The sequence below is a fragment of the Atta cephalotes genome, assembly GCF_000143395.1.
Source record: "Atta cephalotes unplaced genomic scaffold scaffold00016, whole genome shotgun sequence".
NCBI lineage: Eukaryota > Metazoa > Arthropoda > Insecta > Hymenoptera > Formicidae > Atta > Atta cephalotes.
In genome coordinates this window covers 1856838-1874344 of record NW_012130080.1, presented here as the reverse complement: position 1 = coordinate 1874344, position 17507 = coordinate 1856838, and the positions used below count along the sequence as shown (strand labels likewise).

General features: G+C 31.1%; 2 protein-coding genes across 2 annotated transcripts in view; one reads left to right on the top strand and one right to left on the bottom strand.

Moving 5' to 3' along the window:
- LOC105618399 (neurexin-1) overlaps window positions 1-4678 on the top strand; it is a 224183-nt gene extending 219505 nt beyond the window's left edge. Inside the window, exons 23-25 of the mRNA XM_012199942.1 lie at window positions 1791-1964; window positions 3441-3600; window positions 4258-4678. Coding sequence (XP_012055332.1) covers window positions 1791-1964; window positions 3441-3600; window positions 4258-4678 — 755 coding nt within the window. The remainder of the gene's footprint in view (window positions 1-1790; window positions 1965-3440; window positions 3601-4257) is intronic.
- An 8916-nt stretch (window positions 4679-13594) lies between these two features.
- Window positions 13595-17507, bottom strand: LOC105618216. The gene is given in 6 exon segments (XM_012199757.1): window positions 13595-14073; window positions 14582-14735; window positions 15172-15436; window positions 15864-15966; window positions 16166-16400; window positions 17349-17507. Coding segments are annotated over 6 exon segments (1110 nt in total). The 3' UTR covers window positions 13595-13879.

Genomic DNA, 17507 nt, shown 5'->3' with positions numbered 1-17507 from the left:
ATATATATATATATATACGTAAACATTATGTTTCGATTTATCCAAGAATTAAATCTAGCATGAAATAAAAATTGAATTCTAAAAGTTACAACGAAAATAAATATGATTTTTATTATAACTTATTATAATAAAATGTATTTATTAAAACTTTGTATGTAACATATAAATATAGCTATTTGTTGAATTCATTTGTACATAGATAAAATTGTATTGCAAGGTACTTCGTGATATTTGCAACAAAATTTTCCTTTACGGTTTTGCAAAAGGATTGTTAGATTAAGAGTTATTTGCAAAAAATCTACTTTCTCGAAAGCGCTCGCGAACCAGTCACTCCATATATAAGAGAACGGATATCGTCCCTCCACTGTGTTGTAGGAAAGGAGAGATGTTTAGCACTCCCCTAGACAAGGATGGAATAACACATGTAATGGTAGGCACTGTCGTCTGTTGACGGCACTTACCAACATTTTTTTTGTTTATTATTATTCGTAATGTCAACAAAATTTGTTTTATCACGAAAGAAATTTTGATCCTGTAATTAATCTTTTAATTAATTTTAATTCTTTAAGAAAAATCTCCAAATCTTTTCGATGAGTTACAAAAATTGTTTAAAAGTTTAGACATTTATATTTCCTTATTTTTTCTATATATTAGGTATATTCGAGAAAAGTTAGTATTTGAAATATTTCTATAAAATGTAATATTTCCAATCACATGTATAACAAATAAGAGAAAATAATAATTAAAAAATTGTCACTTTCATGAAACAAAGAGATAATTATTAATACAAATTAAATCGATTCGTACAAAATTGTACAATTTTTCATTAAACAGACCGCGTTTATTCATCCATTAAATCATAATTAACTAGAAAACATGTTTTTAAATCCTTTGAATTTCAAAAAGTACAGCTTATATTTTACAAAATTAATAAAATAACTTTTTAACGATATAATTTTTCCTATGAAATGTAGAAAGAAGCAGTTAATTAAAAGTTAATTTGAAGCAGTTAATTAAAATTAGAATAGGCAATGAATGTTCTTAATTAATTAACTTCTGCAAATAGTATGCAAAATTGCTCTTAGGCTATCGTTGATATTGACTTTTCTCTCAGCACGCACATGAGAGGAAGGACGTCCCCGTTCGCTCACGCATCACATACACACTCAACACGCATCGCACGTATCGCATGGCATGGCCACCTTTTCGTCTTCATGTTCGCCCGGTTGTATCTTCGATTCATTTACATATTTAGGATCGCTGACTGGTAGAGATAAAGCCTGACAGCTTCCTCCTCTCTCCTTCCAGCAAACCTCTTACGACGGACTGAAGTCCCGCTCCAAAATCTTCTCCGACTAACTAAAAACTAAATTAACATCGTCACGTTAATGAGACGCAATAACTGTGGATGATGGCCAAACGTCATATCCGGTCACTCTGTAACACGACGCGATGTATACATATACCGTGAAATTTCTATGCGATCCAATTACACCGAATTTCTCGGAAGAGTTATAGTTTGAATTATACTTTAAAACATCATTATAATTTATTTTTGAATGGTTTATAATTTAATGATGCAAGTTTCAGTTAATAAATATTATCTTCAATTATTATTCGATAAAACCACATAAGAAATTTATATTTGCAATTACTTTTATGGTGCAGAATACAAGATTTTATTGCGAATGTAATTACTCTTTTTATTCTATATGTCTATATATTTTGATTATCTCCTCTAATGTAATCAATATCGTTCGTTTAAACAATTGCGCCGCTTCTATTTTCAGATGACATCATCACACCAGTGTACGTGGCGCCTACACGATTGCCAACGACATTGAGGCCGAAGCTGCACAAAGAAAATATTCAAGAGCGTCCAACCTGCGATGACGAGGAAGATTGCGAAGAGGGCTCCGGCGATCCCAGAACGACAGAAGAAATTTTTGTCACCTCGGTCACCGGTCCGTATTCCAAGAACATTGTTCCGTCTAATAATTCTTAATACCTTTCTTTCAGCAAAAAGTTGCAAAATGCAATTTTATACATGTTGCATTCTAAAGAATTTCTGATTCACTTTAAATTGATATTATTAAAAAATTAATATCTATAATTTATGTGATATATAGATGTATAACTTAATATTATATACAATGTATATATATGATGTATATATTATGTATATATACACATATATATAATTATAGAAAAGTTGCCATATAAAATCTCGCGTGAACGAGCATCGATCGATCTTATCGTTCTCGGTCATCGGCTTTATATACATACATATAAAGAATCCTCTGTAACGGAAATACGATGTGGGCGTCTTCCTCATGTTCATGACTTTTTGTGACGCGCGCACCAACCATCGCCTGCCATGAAAATAGCACTACCCTGTTGCCGGGGGCGACATTCCTTTCAGTAATAACATTTGCCTCGTCGAGTTACAACGTCAAATTGGATATTGTGTTCTTAATTTTATCCGAACGTATAAAATCATATAAAAATATCTTCGAAATATTCTCTCGTATACATAACGTGAAGCTTTCATAGAGAATTCTTCATTACATTTTTTGTACGCATGTCTATCGGAATAATTTAAAATTTTAGTGCGCAATCGTAAAATAGTATGTTTACTAAAATATAGTGCCGCTTTGTGTTTGTTAAAATCCTTAATAATTACATCCAAGGATAAAACTTTACAATATATTTAAATTCCAAGAAATCCTTACATCCTTATATCTAAAATAATACAAAATGTATTTGTTTATAAAGTTTCTCCGTTGCTAGTAGCATAATATAACATAAAGTAAAACGTATAGTACAAACATATAGTACAAGCGATAACTTATTAAAATAGTCATTTTAATTTCACAATAGACTTATTATCAAATTTTAAAAAAGACCATGAAATATTTTACTGTATATACTGAAATTAGAGAGAGAGAGAGAGAGAGAGAGAGAGAGAGACTTAATTACTACCCCTGCTTGGAATGTTCGCTCTTCATTCTAAAAGCTTGACCAACATCCGTGAATGACTTCATGACTACGTGTATAAACGCGAGACGTGAACGTGTAAAATAGTAATTTTGTCAAAAATTAACTGGGTAAATAAGTTAGCGTATCACTTTATGGACATTTCTTTTGAATGCATACATATGTATAATATTATGTGATACCTTCCTGATGCTCTCGAGATCATTCGGTTCGTAATGTTTCTGCTTACGCACGCGTGAATATTTGCCGGCCTACGCACGCGTAAATATTGTCGCCTCCGCACGTTTCGCAACCCATCCCTTTCTCTTCCATACCCTACTCCCTGCTTTTCCTCCACTTTTCCTCTTCCACCTTTCTCCCATATCATCCCCTCCGCGCGATGGAACGAGGCAAAGCAACCTTCTAACGCACATTTTTTTTCACCCTCTTGCTTTCTGTCACAGATATCAGCTCGGTAACGTACACGACGCCCCGCGAGTACTCGACGAGCCATATTAGCACCCAGACGACGTCGCCGTCGTCGACAACGTTGGGTCGCGACGTCGTCACCGTCTCCGTCCAATACAACGTGTCAACCACAGACCTCGAGACCAGCCATAGCAGGTGCGTGCGTCTGTCAGCAGAGATGTCGGATAATCGAATAATCATTCATAATTGTTTATGCATATCGATTAGTCGTTACGGGAGATGATTACTATACATTTTTCGCGTTCTTAGAATCACCATAATATTCATCTATTATAATCACGTTAAAACATGTAGAACGTACGGTATAAATTATTTCTTGATCAATTAATGACAGATATTTACTGAATTCATAGAATAATTTAAAAGCTTCCCTTTGGCATCGAATATTAGAAAAGTCTTTCATATTACTGGCATGATTAACGAGATATAACTAATAGAATCAATTTACCTCTTTTATATTTATATATATATATATATATATATAGTAATAAATCAATATATATCTCAATCTAAAAATTCGAAACTATTATACTTTCACGATTTTTAATCAGTATTTTTGCAACGATTTAATTTAATTGAGTAATTAAATTGAATTGAGTAATTTACTTGCAAACATTCATTCTGTTGCGTGTTTAAACGAGAGAAATATTACTAGCAAATATACATACCACGTACTGTAATCATCCTTCGGTAAAAAGTTACAAAATTCGCGAAAACTATAGTTCGTTCATAAATAAATAATGTTGAATAACAATTAAAATTTAACATTTAATTGTTGCTTACGCTTTGCAGCAGCGTCGTAACGCATCGATCGACAACCGTGACAACGCAGACGACCACGACGGAAATGACGGAGCCACCACCGCCACCTCCACCGCCGGTGTATCCACCGATGCCCACTCCGCCCAAGAACAACAACAATAAGCGGATCACATCCGAAGCGGCAGAGAATGCCGCGCTTATAATCGGCATTATAGCCGCCGCATTGATAGCGATAGTCTTGATCATATTGATAATCCTCAAATTTAAGAATCGGCCAGAAACGAGTTATAAGGTGGATGAAACAAAGACGTTCTGCCAGGATCCAAACGCGGCTCTGTTAGGCGCTGCTGGCTCCGGCCAGCCCTTCAATGGCGCCTTGAAAAACGGCGCCAACGGTAGCAAAAGCAACAAGAAACGAGAACTAATAGACATTAAAGAGTGGTACGTGTAAAGGGGGGATATCCACATACTGAGCAGGACATTGCCTTGTGCTTGAGATTTACGTATAAGGAGTATGGCCAAGAACTTGGCCAAAGAACGTGCACGTCATTTTTCGTCGCTGGAAAGGATCGAGAATTGAAAGAAGCAGAGAAGAATAAATGAACACATAGTCTCTTATGACTCTCGTACAGGTGTACAAAGAAAATGTACTCGCTGATCAGAGCATTCTCATAGAAGATACTCTGCTAAATATTAAACGGGTCTGATCCAATGCGATTATTGAGATTCCAAAGATCTATCTCAAATATATACGAAAAATATCGAGTATTCGCTGAGAGAGTTGCAATGAACAATATTCATGAGGGTGCCTCTGATCAATAGTGAATACGACATAGTTGCGCGTGCGAAAATGATCTTTCCATTATCAGTGATGAAGAAAGGCACGTTTAGAAAATTCTCGTGATTACGAAAAAAGCGGTGTAATAAAAGATAGCAGTTAAATAAAAATCTTTTTGCAAAATCTTCTGTGCGAAAAGGATCGAAACGTTCAGCGAGAAACGATCAGCGATCTTAATCTTGATAAAGTACATTTTCTAAGAACTTTAAGATCGGGATTAATAGGTGGTATATCTAGGTGGAAAAATTGTTTGAGAAAAACATGATGAGACTATGGTACCGCGGAAATATATAAAATTTCTCTTTAATTCTAAGGCGAATTGAAATGAAATCGATCGCACTTAGGAAGGTCCGTCGAACTGCTCGCTCTCGCAAAGAGAGCCAACGAGTCGTGAGGTACTGATCAATGATCTAGCGCTAATCCTCTTGTTTCCTTGATGCGAAATCTTGGCAAAATTTAAACATGTGGCAGGAATCGAGCATCAATTGCAAACCTTTCAAAATAATTTTTCTTCCTATTCATTTGTCGTGAATTTTTTCAAGTTACGTTTTTATAAATAACGCTTGCTGGCGCTGCTCGATTTTTTGCTATAATAATGGCAAATTGATTTGTCGATTCCGAAGCGAAAAGTTAAGGCATTGATTTAGAATGATTTTCCCACGAGGAACGAAGAGGAAAAATGAATGCAAAGATGGAATTAATCGTAGGAATTAATTAAAAAGAAAAGAAATGTTGAAGATGATTAGCAGTGATTGATTCGGACGAATCTTAGGCAGCAACTTGCACTGACGTAGACAGGCTATTTTTATTGTTTTACAAATTTTACTTCCAACATCCTCTCAGTGAACGCGATATTAAATCATTCTCAAGTACGTGTGAATATATTAGTTTTGAATTTATGTACAATCTTTACTTTATAGAGCTAAATTATCTATTCATTCATATATCATTAAAAGCTAGATAATAAAATGTCCGAGAGTGATTTGTATAATCTTTTAAATAAGAGACGATATTTTAAGTAAAACTAAAAGAATTGTGCATAAATGTTTCATAATATTTAACCATAATGTTTATTATTGTAAAATTTTATTGATGTTGTATAGGTATGAAAAAATTAATAATTTTATATTATAATATTTATTTATTTAATTTATTAATTTAATAAAAAATATAGATATATTTGTGCAGATTTTATTTAAAATATAAAAATATGTACACGAGAAATAAAATTCTTTGTTTTAGTTCATCATGAATTATATTTTATCTAAGAAAAAATATATTATTTAATTATAACGTTTTGTATAATAAACATATTTATGTCTGTGAATATTGATAAATTACGAGATATAAAATTTGATATCTCTAAATAAATTTTGTTAATTCTTTGATATATAGTGAAGGTATTTTCAAACATTGTTTATACACATAATATCTTGTGATAGCCAAATTTTAAATGGTTCTATTCTACTCTCGATGTGCTGTTTATAAGAATAGATGTTGGAAGTGAAATGTTAGGAATGAAAGCATCGTGATGATTGTGTATTCTATCCTATTTATACATTCATTATTGTATAGAAAAGCGACAGATAATATATATGACACACATATACTTATCAATTATGTTATGCGTGTATAAATTGTTTGACTAATTAAATAGATTTTATTACAGTCTGTTTTGAGCAAAAAATACATGACACATATACCTAAGAGTTCCATTCTCGAAAGATTTGAGTGTGAAATAATTTAATGAGGAATGTTAAATAAATTTATCAAGAATATTTATATTTTTTATTATTTATAAATGAGAAATATTGGTTTTATTGATTATAATCTTTGCATACTTTTAACATAAAAATATATAAAATTGCAAAATATTATATTTTCAAGAAATAATTTTATTAAAAAAATAGAATTCACCACTTGAAAAGTTGTTTTTATTAATTTTATAAAAAAGAGATTATTACGAAATTTGTTTAAGATAGCAATTTTTATAAATAGATATGATTATATTTTGGAAATAATATATTACTCACTCTACATATAAAGTTGAAATTAGTTACTTTAGAGACAATATCTTTAATGCAAATTTTAATGTAGTTTACATATTGTTAAGTGCGAATTAACATGCTCACGATATTCCTCATGTAAATTGCACACTCGAATTCTGTTTCACGCGAGATTGTACGTAAGTGGCTCTTATACATATGGAAAGTATCTGTAAGTAATCCGAGAGGAAGGATAAACTTGATGAATGATTTATATAGCATATACGCAAATATGCTTATACATAAATACAGGGTGTGTGAATGCATTATTGCCAGTACGAGTTAGATAATATTTGATCGAGTCGTATAATGACATCGAGCGTGATTGCACGATGCGTCGCAAGTGCATCGAGTCGTTTCTACGAAATTGCATCGTCTCCTCCTAACTGAGATTCACGATACGCTCGTTTTTATACAGGTCAACCTGGGTATCGCGCATTGTTTCTTCTCGGCTATAAACTCTTTAATAAATTTCTCGAAAATATAATGTCATCTCTCTTAACGAAGACGCCAAGATTCCAAATTGGTGGATACGGGAATTTATAGACGAGGACTAGCGGTACTTTGATATATCCTGTATATATAGCTGTATGTTGTTAACTTAGTATTACTATTAACAAGGTTAATCGTTGATATAGTTGGCGATAATAAAGATTTTTTAAAACCTATTCTGTGAAACTAAGATCAAATCAGATATGTTAAGGACCGAAAGATAATTTATTATTCCCCTATGCTAGGTTGTATTAACATAGTTGATTAATTATATTAGCAGCAATGCTTAAAAAAATAATTTATAAAAGAAATATCTTGCTCTTATATAAAACAGAGATGTAATTATTATTGTTATTAACATAGATCAATTGACATTGATCTCTAATACAGTGAAAATACTTAGTTCACAGAAAACAGAAAAATAATTTATAATTCAGCGGAGATATTAATGACACAAATTTCCAAGACGTGATATAGTTTATGATATTATTAATTTATAATTTTCACACAATTAATTAAATTAATATACTGTTATCGAGTTATTAAAAGAAACTAAAAAAAATTTTCAAAAGAAAAATTAATTAGTTCTTTATTCATTTAATTTAATTATTAATTTATTATTAATTTTATTATTAATTTAATTTAATTTCCATTTAAATTATATAAATTCACAGCAATAGCTGTCTTAGAAAAAAAAATTCACGTTTATCTTTACTTTCTCGTAATTGCTATATGTACTTAATTGTTTCGAGGTAAAATTGATTTCTATTAACGCGATTGGCAATTAACATGGTTAATAGTAATAAATATAATAACAAGCCACAAGGCAACATTTTTATCGCAAATAAAGAAGCAATAAATAATGAACGGGGCTTAGCATTCAAGTTAATCTCAAGCGTGGCAACACATTTAATTTTCGAAGTGTTGCACCGCCCAACTCTCGAGCGTTCGTGACAACTCTCCACATACATAGAAGATCCTGTTCTTTTCGATATTTTTCACGCCTGTACTTCCGTTTCAATTACGGAAAGCGTAAAGAAGTACTACTGAAAAAGGACAGATCTTCAATGGGCGAATAGGATGGAAGAGAGTGTGTGCAAATTGTCGTTCAAACGCACCTTTACGCCAGGGATGAGTAAAATACTAAAGTAAAATACTAGGGGACGTTCCAAAAGAGACGAATATATGTACATCTCCTAAATATTTCTCACAATTTTCTGCACGCTTGCCTGAGAAACATATAAATAATTATTCAATTGTTGCCTAATACATTACAGAGTTATATTGGAGTAAAAGATATTTAAGAGTGGATACGGATTTTCAGTTATACATGAAGGTCTACAGTTCCTGTAATTCTCATCTCCAAATCTTTTATAAGAAAGATTTGTTGACTTCTGCAAAACATATAATTCTTAACGTACTGATCATTTCAAGAAATTTGTTGAAAAGATACTTTTTTATGTTTTCGTATAAGAAAAGAATATAAAAAAATCACTATTTTCTTATAGTATCCCCAAGATTTTTTATTGACAGAATAGTGCGATAGATTGATAAACGATGAGCGAGCTATCTCTAATATTTGAGGATGGAAATAGTACTTTGCCCATCACTGGTCGAGATTGTCTCTCGGCGATTAATCGAAGGTGAAAGAAAAACGTCCGATTGTTATAAAGTGTTCTCGAATATTTTGTAAGTCCTCCTTCTGTAATGCACTCTTCCTACGAACGAATCGTCCTTCTTTAGATCACAATGTTCTACAAGATCTTGAAATCGGTTGCTAAATATCAGTGGTTCTCTATATCTTTCTCTTTCTCTCTTTCTCTATATCTATAGCTTATTCGCCGTTTCTCTTTGCGATAAAATAGCAGATAACAAGTCGATACGCACGTATTTCGAAGTAACAATCCTCAGGGAAGAACAATTAATGCGAACAATCGGGATTAATCGATTACTGTCTATTAGCAGCGATAGGTGTTTGCTGATTGCGATTTTTCCGAGAGTTTAATCTCTCTATCAAATACTCTCTATCAAATGATAGTTGTTCTGCTTTAGCTCTACAGGTGTACAATCTACAGATGTACAATCCATTGAGAATTTTATTAATCAGGCTTTTGAAGTAGATCTGATTTTTTCGACGAGTAAGTTAATCTTCAATAAGATTATGACACCGATACATTTCAATGGCAATACTCACTACATAATATTGCAAGCTGACGCTTCAAAAAAGCTTCTTTAATCGCACAAAAGCTCGGATCTATCACTGAGGCAAGAAAAAAGTGTCACTCTCAATCACCGCGATCCGCATTTTGCGTGGATCGTTTTTACGCTTATTAACAAGACACAATAAATCTTAACTCTCTCGTCTTCGCTAGACTTGCAATCGTTCACTCTCCCAATCTCCAACCCCCTTGTCTCATCTCGCCCAAAGGTCATTTATGGATAAGCAAATCGGTGTGTGAATTTTGTATATATTTATGTGGTTGAATCTTGCGTGTATGGGCAGTTTTAACGATACCAACGTTTAATCGATAACAACGATATTTCGTGTAAAAAGAAAATTTCTTCAATCTCACGCGTGCGCGCTTTTCTTTAATATAATCGATTGATCTTCAGGTGACCGATACTTCTTGCGAAATGAAAATTGGACTATATACTGTTTCCTATACTAACGGACATAACTTTCGTGAGATGGTTAAAAAAATCTTTCTTCTATCTGCTCTCTTTTTTCCTTAAGAGAAAACGCTCTTTATCGACAAGAAACTCTAGACATATTGTTATCACTGCCCTCTGATTCTCTCTATCTGCATATCCTTCGATGTACTGACAACTAACGTTTATACTAAACTAAATTAACTTCTATAAAAATATATTTAGTGAGCAGTGTTACTCTAACTATTAACTTATATACTATGTCGAACTTAAAAGCGTATCGCGAATAAGCACTGGAGCAGTCGGGTTCGTTCATAATTGGATATATATTAATTTCTATTTATTTTACTCTAAACATAAATAAAAGTGAAGTTTTTATCTAAATTTGACGATTTGTTTTGTAAAGATGAAATGGGTAAGATATTTTTTTTAAATATTTTTAAATTAAAACGAAAATGAAAGATAGATAAATAAATCTTGATTTAAATAAGAGATGTAACAATTGCATCTAAAATCAAAGATAGAAATCTAATAATTAGGAAATTGTAATTTATAAATTTCTATTAAATTAAAAAATATAATGCAATTTGATTATTTATAAAAAGTAATTATTTATAATAGAATTGATAACAAATTAGAAATTCTGTATAATAATCAAGAAGAAATTGTATGAAGAGATGTCGTGATAATTATAAGATATAGTTAATATTATTTTAATTAAAATATTTGTTATTAACATAATAATAACTATTATTATATTGTTATTCGCATAAATTTTTTGCTATCAATACAATCATTGATAGTGATATTATTTATGTTACACGTATTGTGTGTGCATTGTTTGTCATATTGAAATTATAAAATTACGAAAATATTCGGACAAATTGCTCGAATATTGACTCTAGCGAACGCTTCACATAAACTATCGATTATCCGCCGTAATATGGCAAGAGTTGAAATTATTACGATTACAATCGTAATAAAAAACGATTAAAATCATAAGAAAAAAACCCGGAGGTATCAGATCGCATCTGAGAATTAATCGCGAATTTTGTAATCTTAACTTTGCTATAGTCTTCATCTGATAAAACAAATATGCATTTCAAAACTCTCTTCGTATATTAAATGTTACAACAAGTTGTAATATGCAATCGCTACTATAAAGTTTCAAAGAATTATTCTTATTATGTATAAAAAAGAGGGACTACTGTAAAAATTGCTTTTGTAGTTACAAATAAAATTATGTTTTTATCGCACATATTCCGGATTTTTTGGAAATAGTTTTAAAAAGAATACGAATGATGGTCTCAATGGGAATGATACTTTGAACATAATCCTAAACAAATTGTTGCAACATTTGATAAGTAAACCGAGACATCATTACAGAAGTGCATATTTATTTATGATATGATAAAAGTTGCCGAATGTCACCGCTGTTTAATGGACACATAATACTTGAAATAAGGTGAAGAACGATAAGAAATAAACGCTCACTCACAGCTGTATCTAGAGTTGCTATAGCTAGATGGAATTATATTTTACATTGTACAGTCGTATATAAATGCACTATAGTTAGATAGTAAACTACATTCGTGAGCGAAATGGAAACGGAAGGAGAGCGAGCTAAGAGAGAAGTGTAGAGAATGAAATTGCATTGAAGCGGACACACTTTTGTTGTCAGCTAATTGAGAATTTCATATGACATGTGTATGTATAGTAAAGAGACATATGCAAGAGGCTAATCCGCCGAGAGAAATCCGCTGTCGAGTGGATCGTGTTGTGCAAATCGAGGCTACGAATTACTACAAGAGAAGGATTACAGTCCAGCAAACATTAACTAACAATAACTCATAGCTATAATATAATAGTTATGTTTTATTATAATTATATTGTTGGAGAATTATCAGTTTAACAATATAACTGTAACATAACGTAGAATAGTTATATGTAACACATAATATTTATATTGTTGAGTGAAAAATTAAATTAATAGTTACGTTACTGTTAATTGATGTTTGCTAGGAGAAATCGTATACGATATTTAGAATCGAGCAGGAATTAGAAACGGGTAAACAATCTTGAGTTCAGATTCGGCTACTACAGACGCACGGTGTTATGACTGTGTCTTCGTGTCTATTTGCGAATAATAGGTGAGATGCAAGTTTCTTTCTTGTGTATCTGCGACATCAGGAATCAAAATTATCGAGAATATGCCGGTTTTAATATTGTTTGATTTCTTGATTCTCATTAGAACTTATTTATATATTAAGGAAATACTTTTATTTCTCTAACAAATTTCATCCCTGTAATCACATTACCTTGTAGCTTGTTGATTCTTTGTAAGGACAGGCCTTATTGCGCTAACACGATCCTATGGTGGTAGGAAATCGGAATCAGCCGTTCTGTCCCAGGTTACCGTGAAATATAGATAAAACGTTAAATATATACGAAATAGGCGCATGCGATGCAGTTAGATTTTTTACACATCAAGGCGAAGGGGTCACGTTTCGTTGGCGTTCGCGTTCTTAAGCGATGTATATCCTAAGCTACGCCTCGCGAGAGATCGATTACCGTTATTATTTCACCCGGTATATGAGTTTCAAAGACAAACGGAGCTGAGTGAAACGACTATTTTTATATTTACGATCTTATTTATACGAATGCAACGATCGGAGAGCAATAGTGTTTAATCTGTATAATTTATTGCTACAAGACGTTTGAATGTCTTTTCGCGGGAAAAAAAGGGAAGAAATAGGAACGAGCTGAATTCACCGTATCGGTTAATGAAATAGTGTTTTCATCAGCTTCGAGGGTGCATTTTCGCGTTAATCTTGTTAAAAAGAAAGAAAAGTACGCAGATACACACACGTACACATACACACATCACATTACATCACACACAGTGAGTACAGTATTGCGTGCGCACTGACGCATTACAAAATTCTCCTGAAATTGGAGACGTTGTAAATACTTAGGAATAATGCCGTAACTACGAAATTATATGAATAAAGTATTGAAACTGTACACGGAACACTCTTTTCTCCCTTTCAACGTATCGATAATTTTTTTTATGTTTGTATCGATAATTTTCGACGGGAAGCTAAATTTCTTTCCAAATCAACGAATTCATGGTACTAAAAAGAAAAATTCTACAAAGATTAATAAAAATTCATGTACAAAATGAATAAATGTAAATATATAATAAAAATAATCTCAAGAAACAAGCTAACGTTATTTATCATGATTTTGACATCAAAATGACATCTTTATCGAAATGATAACAAGTAACATCAGTTTCCTGAAAATGGAATGGGTAATTCATTGAGATAAACGGAAACAAGAATCATCTTTTGCTATGCATAGTTTTATTTCGTAAGATGCAAATGTAACATATATATTATTTGTTTTATTAAGTCTACAATCTACCGTTTCTACACAATCACAATCACAAGTTATATCAATCGATAAAAAAGAATTACGTCTCACGATTATATCGTTATTTTACTTGGCGGTCAGCGTGCTTACAATGACTAGATACGATGATATTAACGAGGATGTAAAAGGTGCACGGCGTAATTTGGGCTTTTATCGACAAAACCCTGGAAAAAACATGATGATAAGAGGACGCTTATATGGTCGGTATGTAAGTGGACGATGTGATGCTGCTCCTCAACAGCGTGTCCGAGGTGTGCTGGGCACCGGAACCCTTGCGAGATGCGCGCTTGTGCGGATGAAGGTTTAACGGGGGTAAGTTCGGATGCTCGATTCTCGTCGGGGAACTCACGCGCGGACGAAGAGTTCCTCTCTGAATCGTAAGTATCCCTAAAATCATATGAGATTTCATTATGACTCTCTCTAAAATGCGCGAACATATACAATAAAATTTTTTTTCTTATAAAAATTCATTGTATGCCTATTTATATATTTTAAAATTATAAAATCAAACTATTTGACATATTACGTGTTTTTAATTACAAAATAAAATTAAAAAACATTACAAATATTTCTATATATTGTAGTTAAAATAACATAAAATGTATGATAGTATCGATGTATAGATTCAAATTTTAAAACTTAAATCAAAATTATTTCAACAAGTGTACTTATATTTTTACAAAATAATAAATATAGCCAAGTATACTGCTAGTATTAAAAAAAAGAAATACATAGGACACGAATCAATCCATTGTGTGTACTAAGAATTGCGTTAGAAAATTTTTATGTGACGTTAATTAAAGAACATCCGAAAAGACATATTTTGAAAAGACATATTTTAGAAAAATCAATTGTGCTCTTAAAATGCATCGTTGTATCAATCAAGCTATATTACCGGATTCATTCGGTTCCAGAACATCGTTGAGCTGATAATATTCAGTCTTGATAGACAATGGTTCTTCATAATCTACGAAAGCAGTGTTATCAAAAGCTTTGTCATCCTTTGGACGATTTTGCACTGGACTAATAGCTGGTGGATCGGCATACGTCTAGAAAAGCATTAGTTTATATTCACATATGTTTTACACGAAATGAATTATCTTTAGTTGGATATCTGACAAACAAATATATATTTGAGACGTTCCTTATTAAAATATTAACAGACCAATGGTTCTTAAACAACTGAGAATGAAGGGCGATTTTCATTAAAAAAAAAGAAATGTCAATATGGTACAAACAGACAGATAAATGTTCATACTTTCATTCATTGTTAACTATATTTAATTTTATCTCAATTGCGACTTCAAAATTATTTAAAAATTTATTCTGATGTCTTTGTCAGGGAAAATGAACTCTAAATTAAAATCTAAATTAAAGATTTAGAAAAAAAAGTAAGCATGTTTATGAATAAAAGGCCTCACAAAAGAATTTTTTACGCACGAAACAGACAATTGTGTAATAACAATAAACATATTGTTAGATTGCCTTGAGTTTTACATGTTCGGTTGGTGTAGTCGTACAGGCGCGTTTATGGAACTGCCCACCCCCGATGGTTTCGTACGTATGCTCCTCCAAATAATGTCTTGTGGTTCCGCGTGGGGTAAGGGTAGCCCACATAACTCGACTATCTTGCATGGTATCTGCCGCGCAAGGGTAGAGCACCGCCTCGTTCTGGAGCCTACCATTTTTCGTCTGCATATTGGAGGTTGCATTTGGCATGGAAATCACCCCGCCTTTGCCGTTCCTGTTGCTATTATATTCATTGCTCGTTTCATTTCACACTTTTTATGCAAAATTGAATGACATAAGAGTTTACGGAGTTAGATTATTCAATTACTTCAAATTTGATTTGTGACTGATATTATTTTGTTATTAAATAACATTGCGATTGATGTAAGAATAAAATGATTTGGCTTTTTTAATTTATTGCAGATATATGTATATGTATTTTTGTTTATCCGTGCGCGCGCGCGATTTTCTTTCAATATTACAATTATAAAAGACGTAAACAATATAATTTATTTTCAATGTCTTTCAAACAAACATAAAAGTTTTAAAGATAAATTATGATTCATATTTATAATTTATACTTGCTATTTAATTGCTAGTCTGAATTACATTTACTGATATATCATTTTTTTTAGATTAATTTTTCAATAAAATAAAAAAATACTTACAATTTGCATTTTAAGAGCAACGTCGCAAGCACTATACCAATAAAAATGACACCAACACATGATGATATTAGAATCAGAAGCCATGTATCGTCAAAGACAGTCCCTAAAAATTTATATATATTATATATATATATCTAAATTTAGATATAAAATTTTCAAAAAGTAATAAAATATAGTTAATAAAGTATAAAATAATTTATGATTATCCGTATTAATGCGTTTATATAAAATGATTTAATAAAAATTTAAATATATATTAAATCAATTAAGTTTTTCATGTAAATAGATGTTTTTTTACCAACCTTGTTGAGGCATTTCTATATATTGAACTCCTTCGGAGCGTCGGTCACAGAAATGCTTGCAAGGACTGTCATTTAAATGCGGTGGGAATGGCAGAATATCAGAGCTCGGATAAAAATCAGAACTTTGTTGAAGAATAGCCGGGAATGGTGGCGGAGGTATGTGAAGGATGTCGGGGGGTGGTTCAAGTGTACAGTAAGCGCAAGTTGAATTCATAATTGTGTCCAATGCTCTCATCTGTAAATTCGTAAAGTAACAAAGCTGAATTAAAATATTTTGATTTATGACAAAAGTAATAATATAAATTTTAAAAAATAATATAAAGAGAAGAATTTGAATTTATTATCGAATATATTATTACGAATATATTATTACAATATTATTACAATATTTTGTACATACACCTTTGTAATATTTTAAATAATTTTATAATACAAAAAGAAACAATGTTTGAAATGTATAAAAAAATAGAAAATATCGGAAGTAAAAAATAATTTTTTATAATAATAAAATATAAACTCTATTTTAAACATAATGCTATAATGTTAATTATCAGATATTATGTGCAACATCAATTAAAAACTTTAAACAATCTTAATTAATACGTCAGATTTCAAAATGCAACTCTATTTATGATTTTACATGCTGTATGTTTTGATATAATTTTATATATTTTATATATGTTTGTGACGTTTTGTGTTATGTATTTTAATTCTACAAATGTTTTCTGTATTATACAACATATAAAATTATAAATAAAATTCCAGTCTAAATTTTTTAATCGATACAAATTATGGACCGCCTAAATATGTTTTATATAACTAAATTATTGATAATTATTAATATCATTATTTTAGAAATTATCTCTAATCTATTTTGCAAGCTATTTTTATCAAAACATAAACTTTTTTTTAAACGTTTTTCTAACTAAGCTAAATAATTGATAAACATGTAACAAGTTTTATAAAAATTATACTAAAAAGAGCAAAATAATTTTTTAAATAATAAATTGGTATATTTTATATTTTTAAATATGTATATATTTGTATCTAAACTTAAACATAAACAAATAAAATAAAAAATAAAAATATAAGTATTATCATAATATATTAAGGAAATATCACAAAAGGAGCATTTAATCAAAAAATACAACAATAAATTAAATTGTAATAAATTAAATTAAACAAATATATATATAAAACCTTCTCAAAAGTAATGTGACAACGTTAAATCTCCAGTCACTCTTTCATTCCATTTCCTTTTTCGTCTCTTTGATTGTTTCAATATATATCTTCGAGCACCAATCTTACGCAAAACAAGCCGAGGATGTTCAAGTAAATTCAT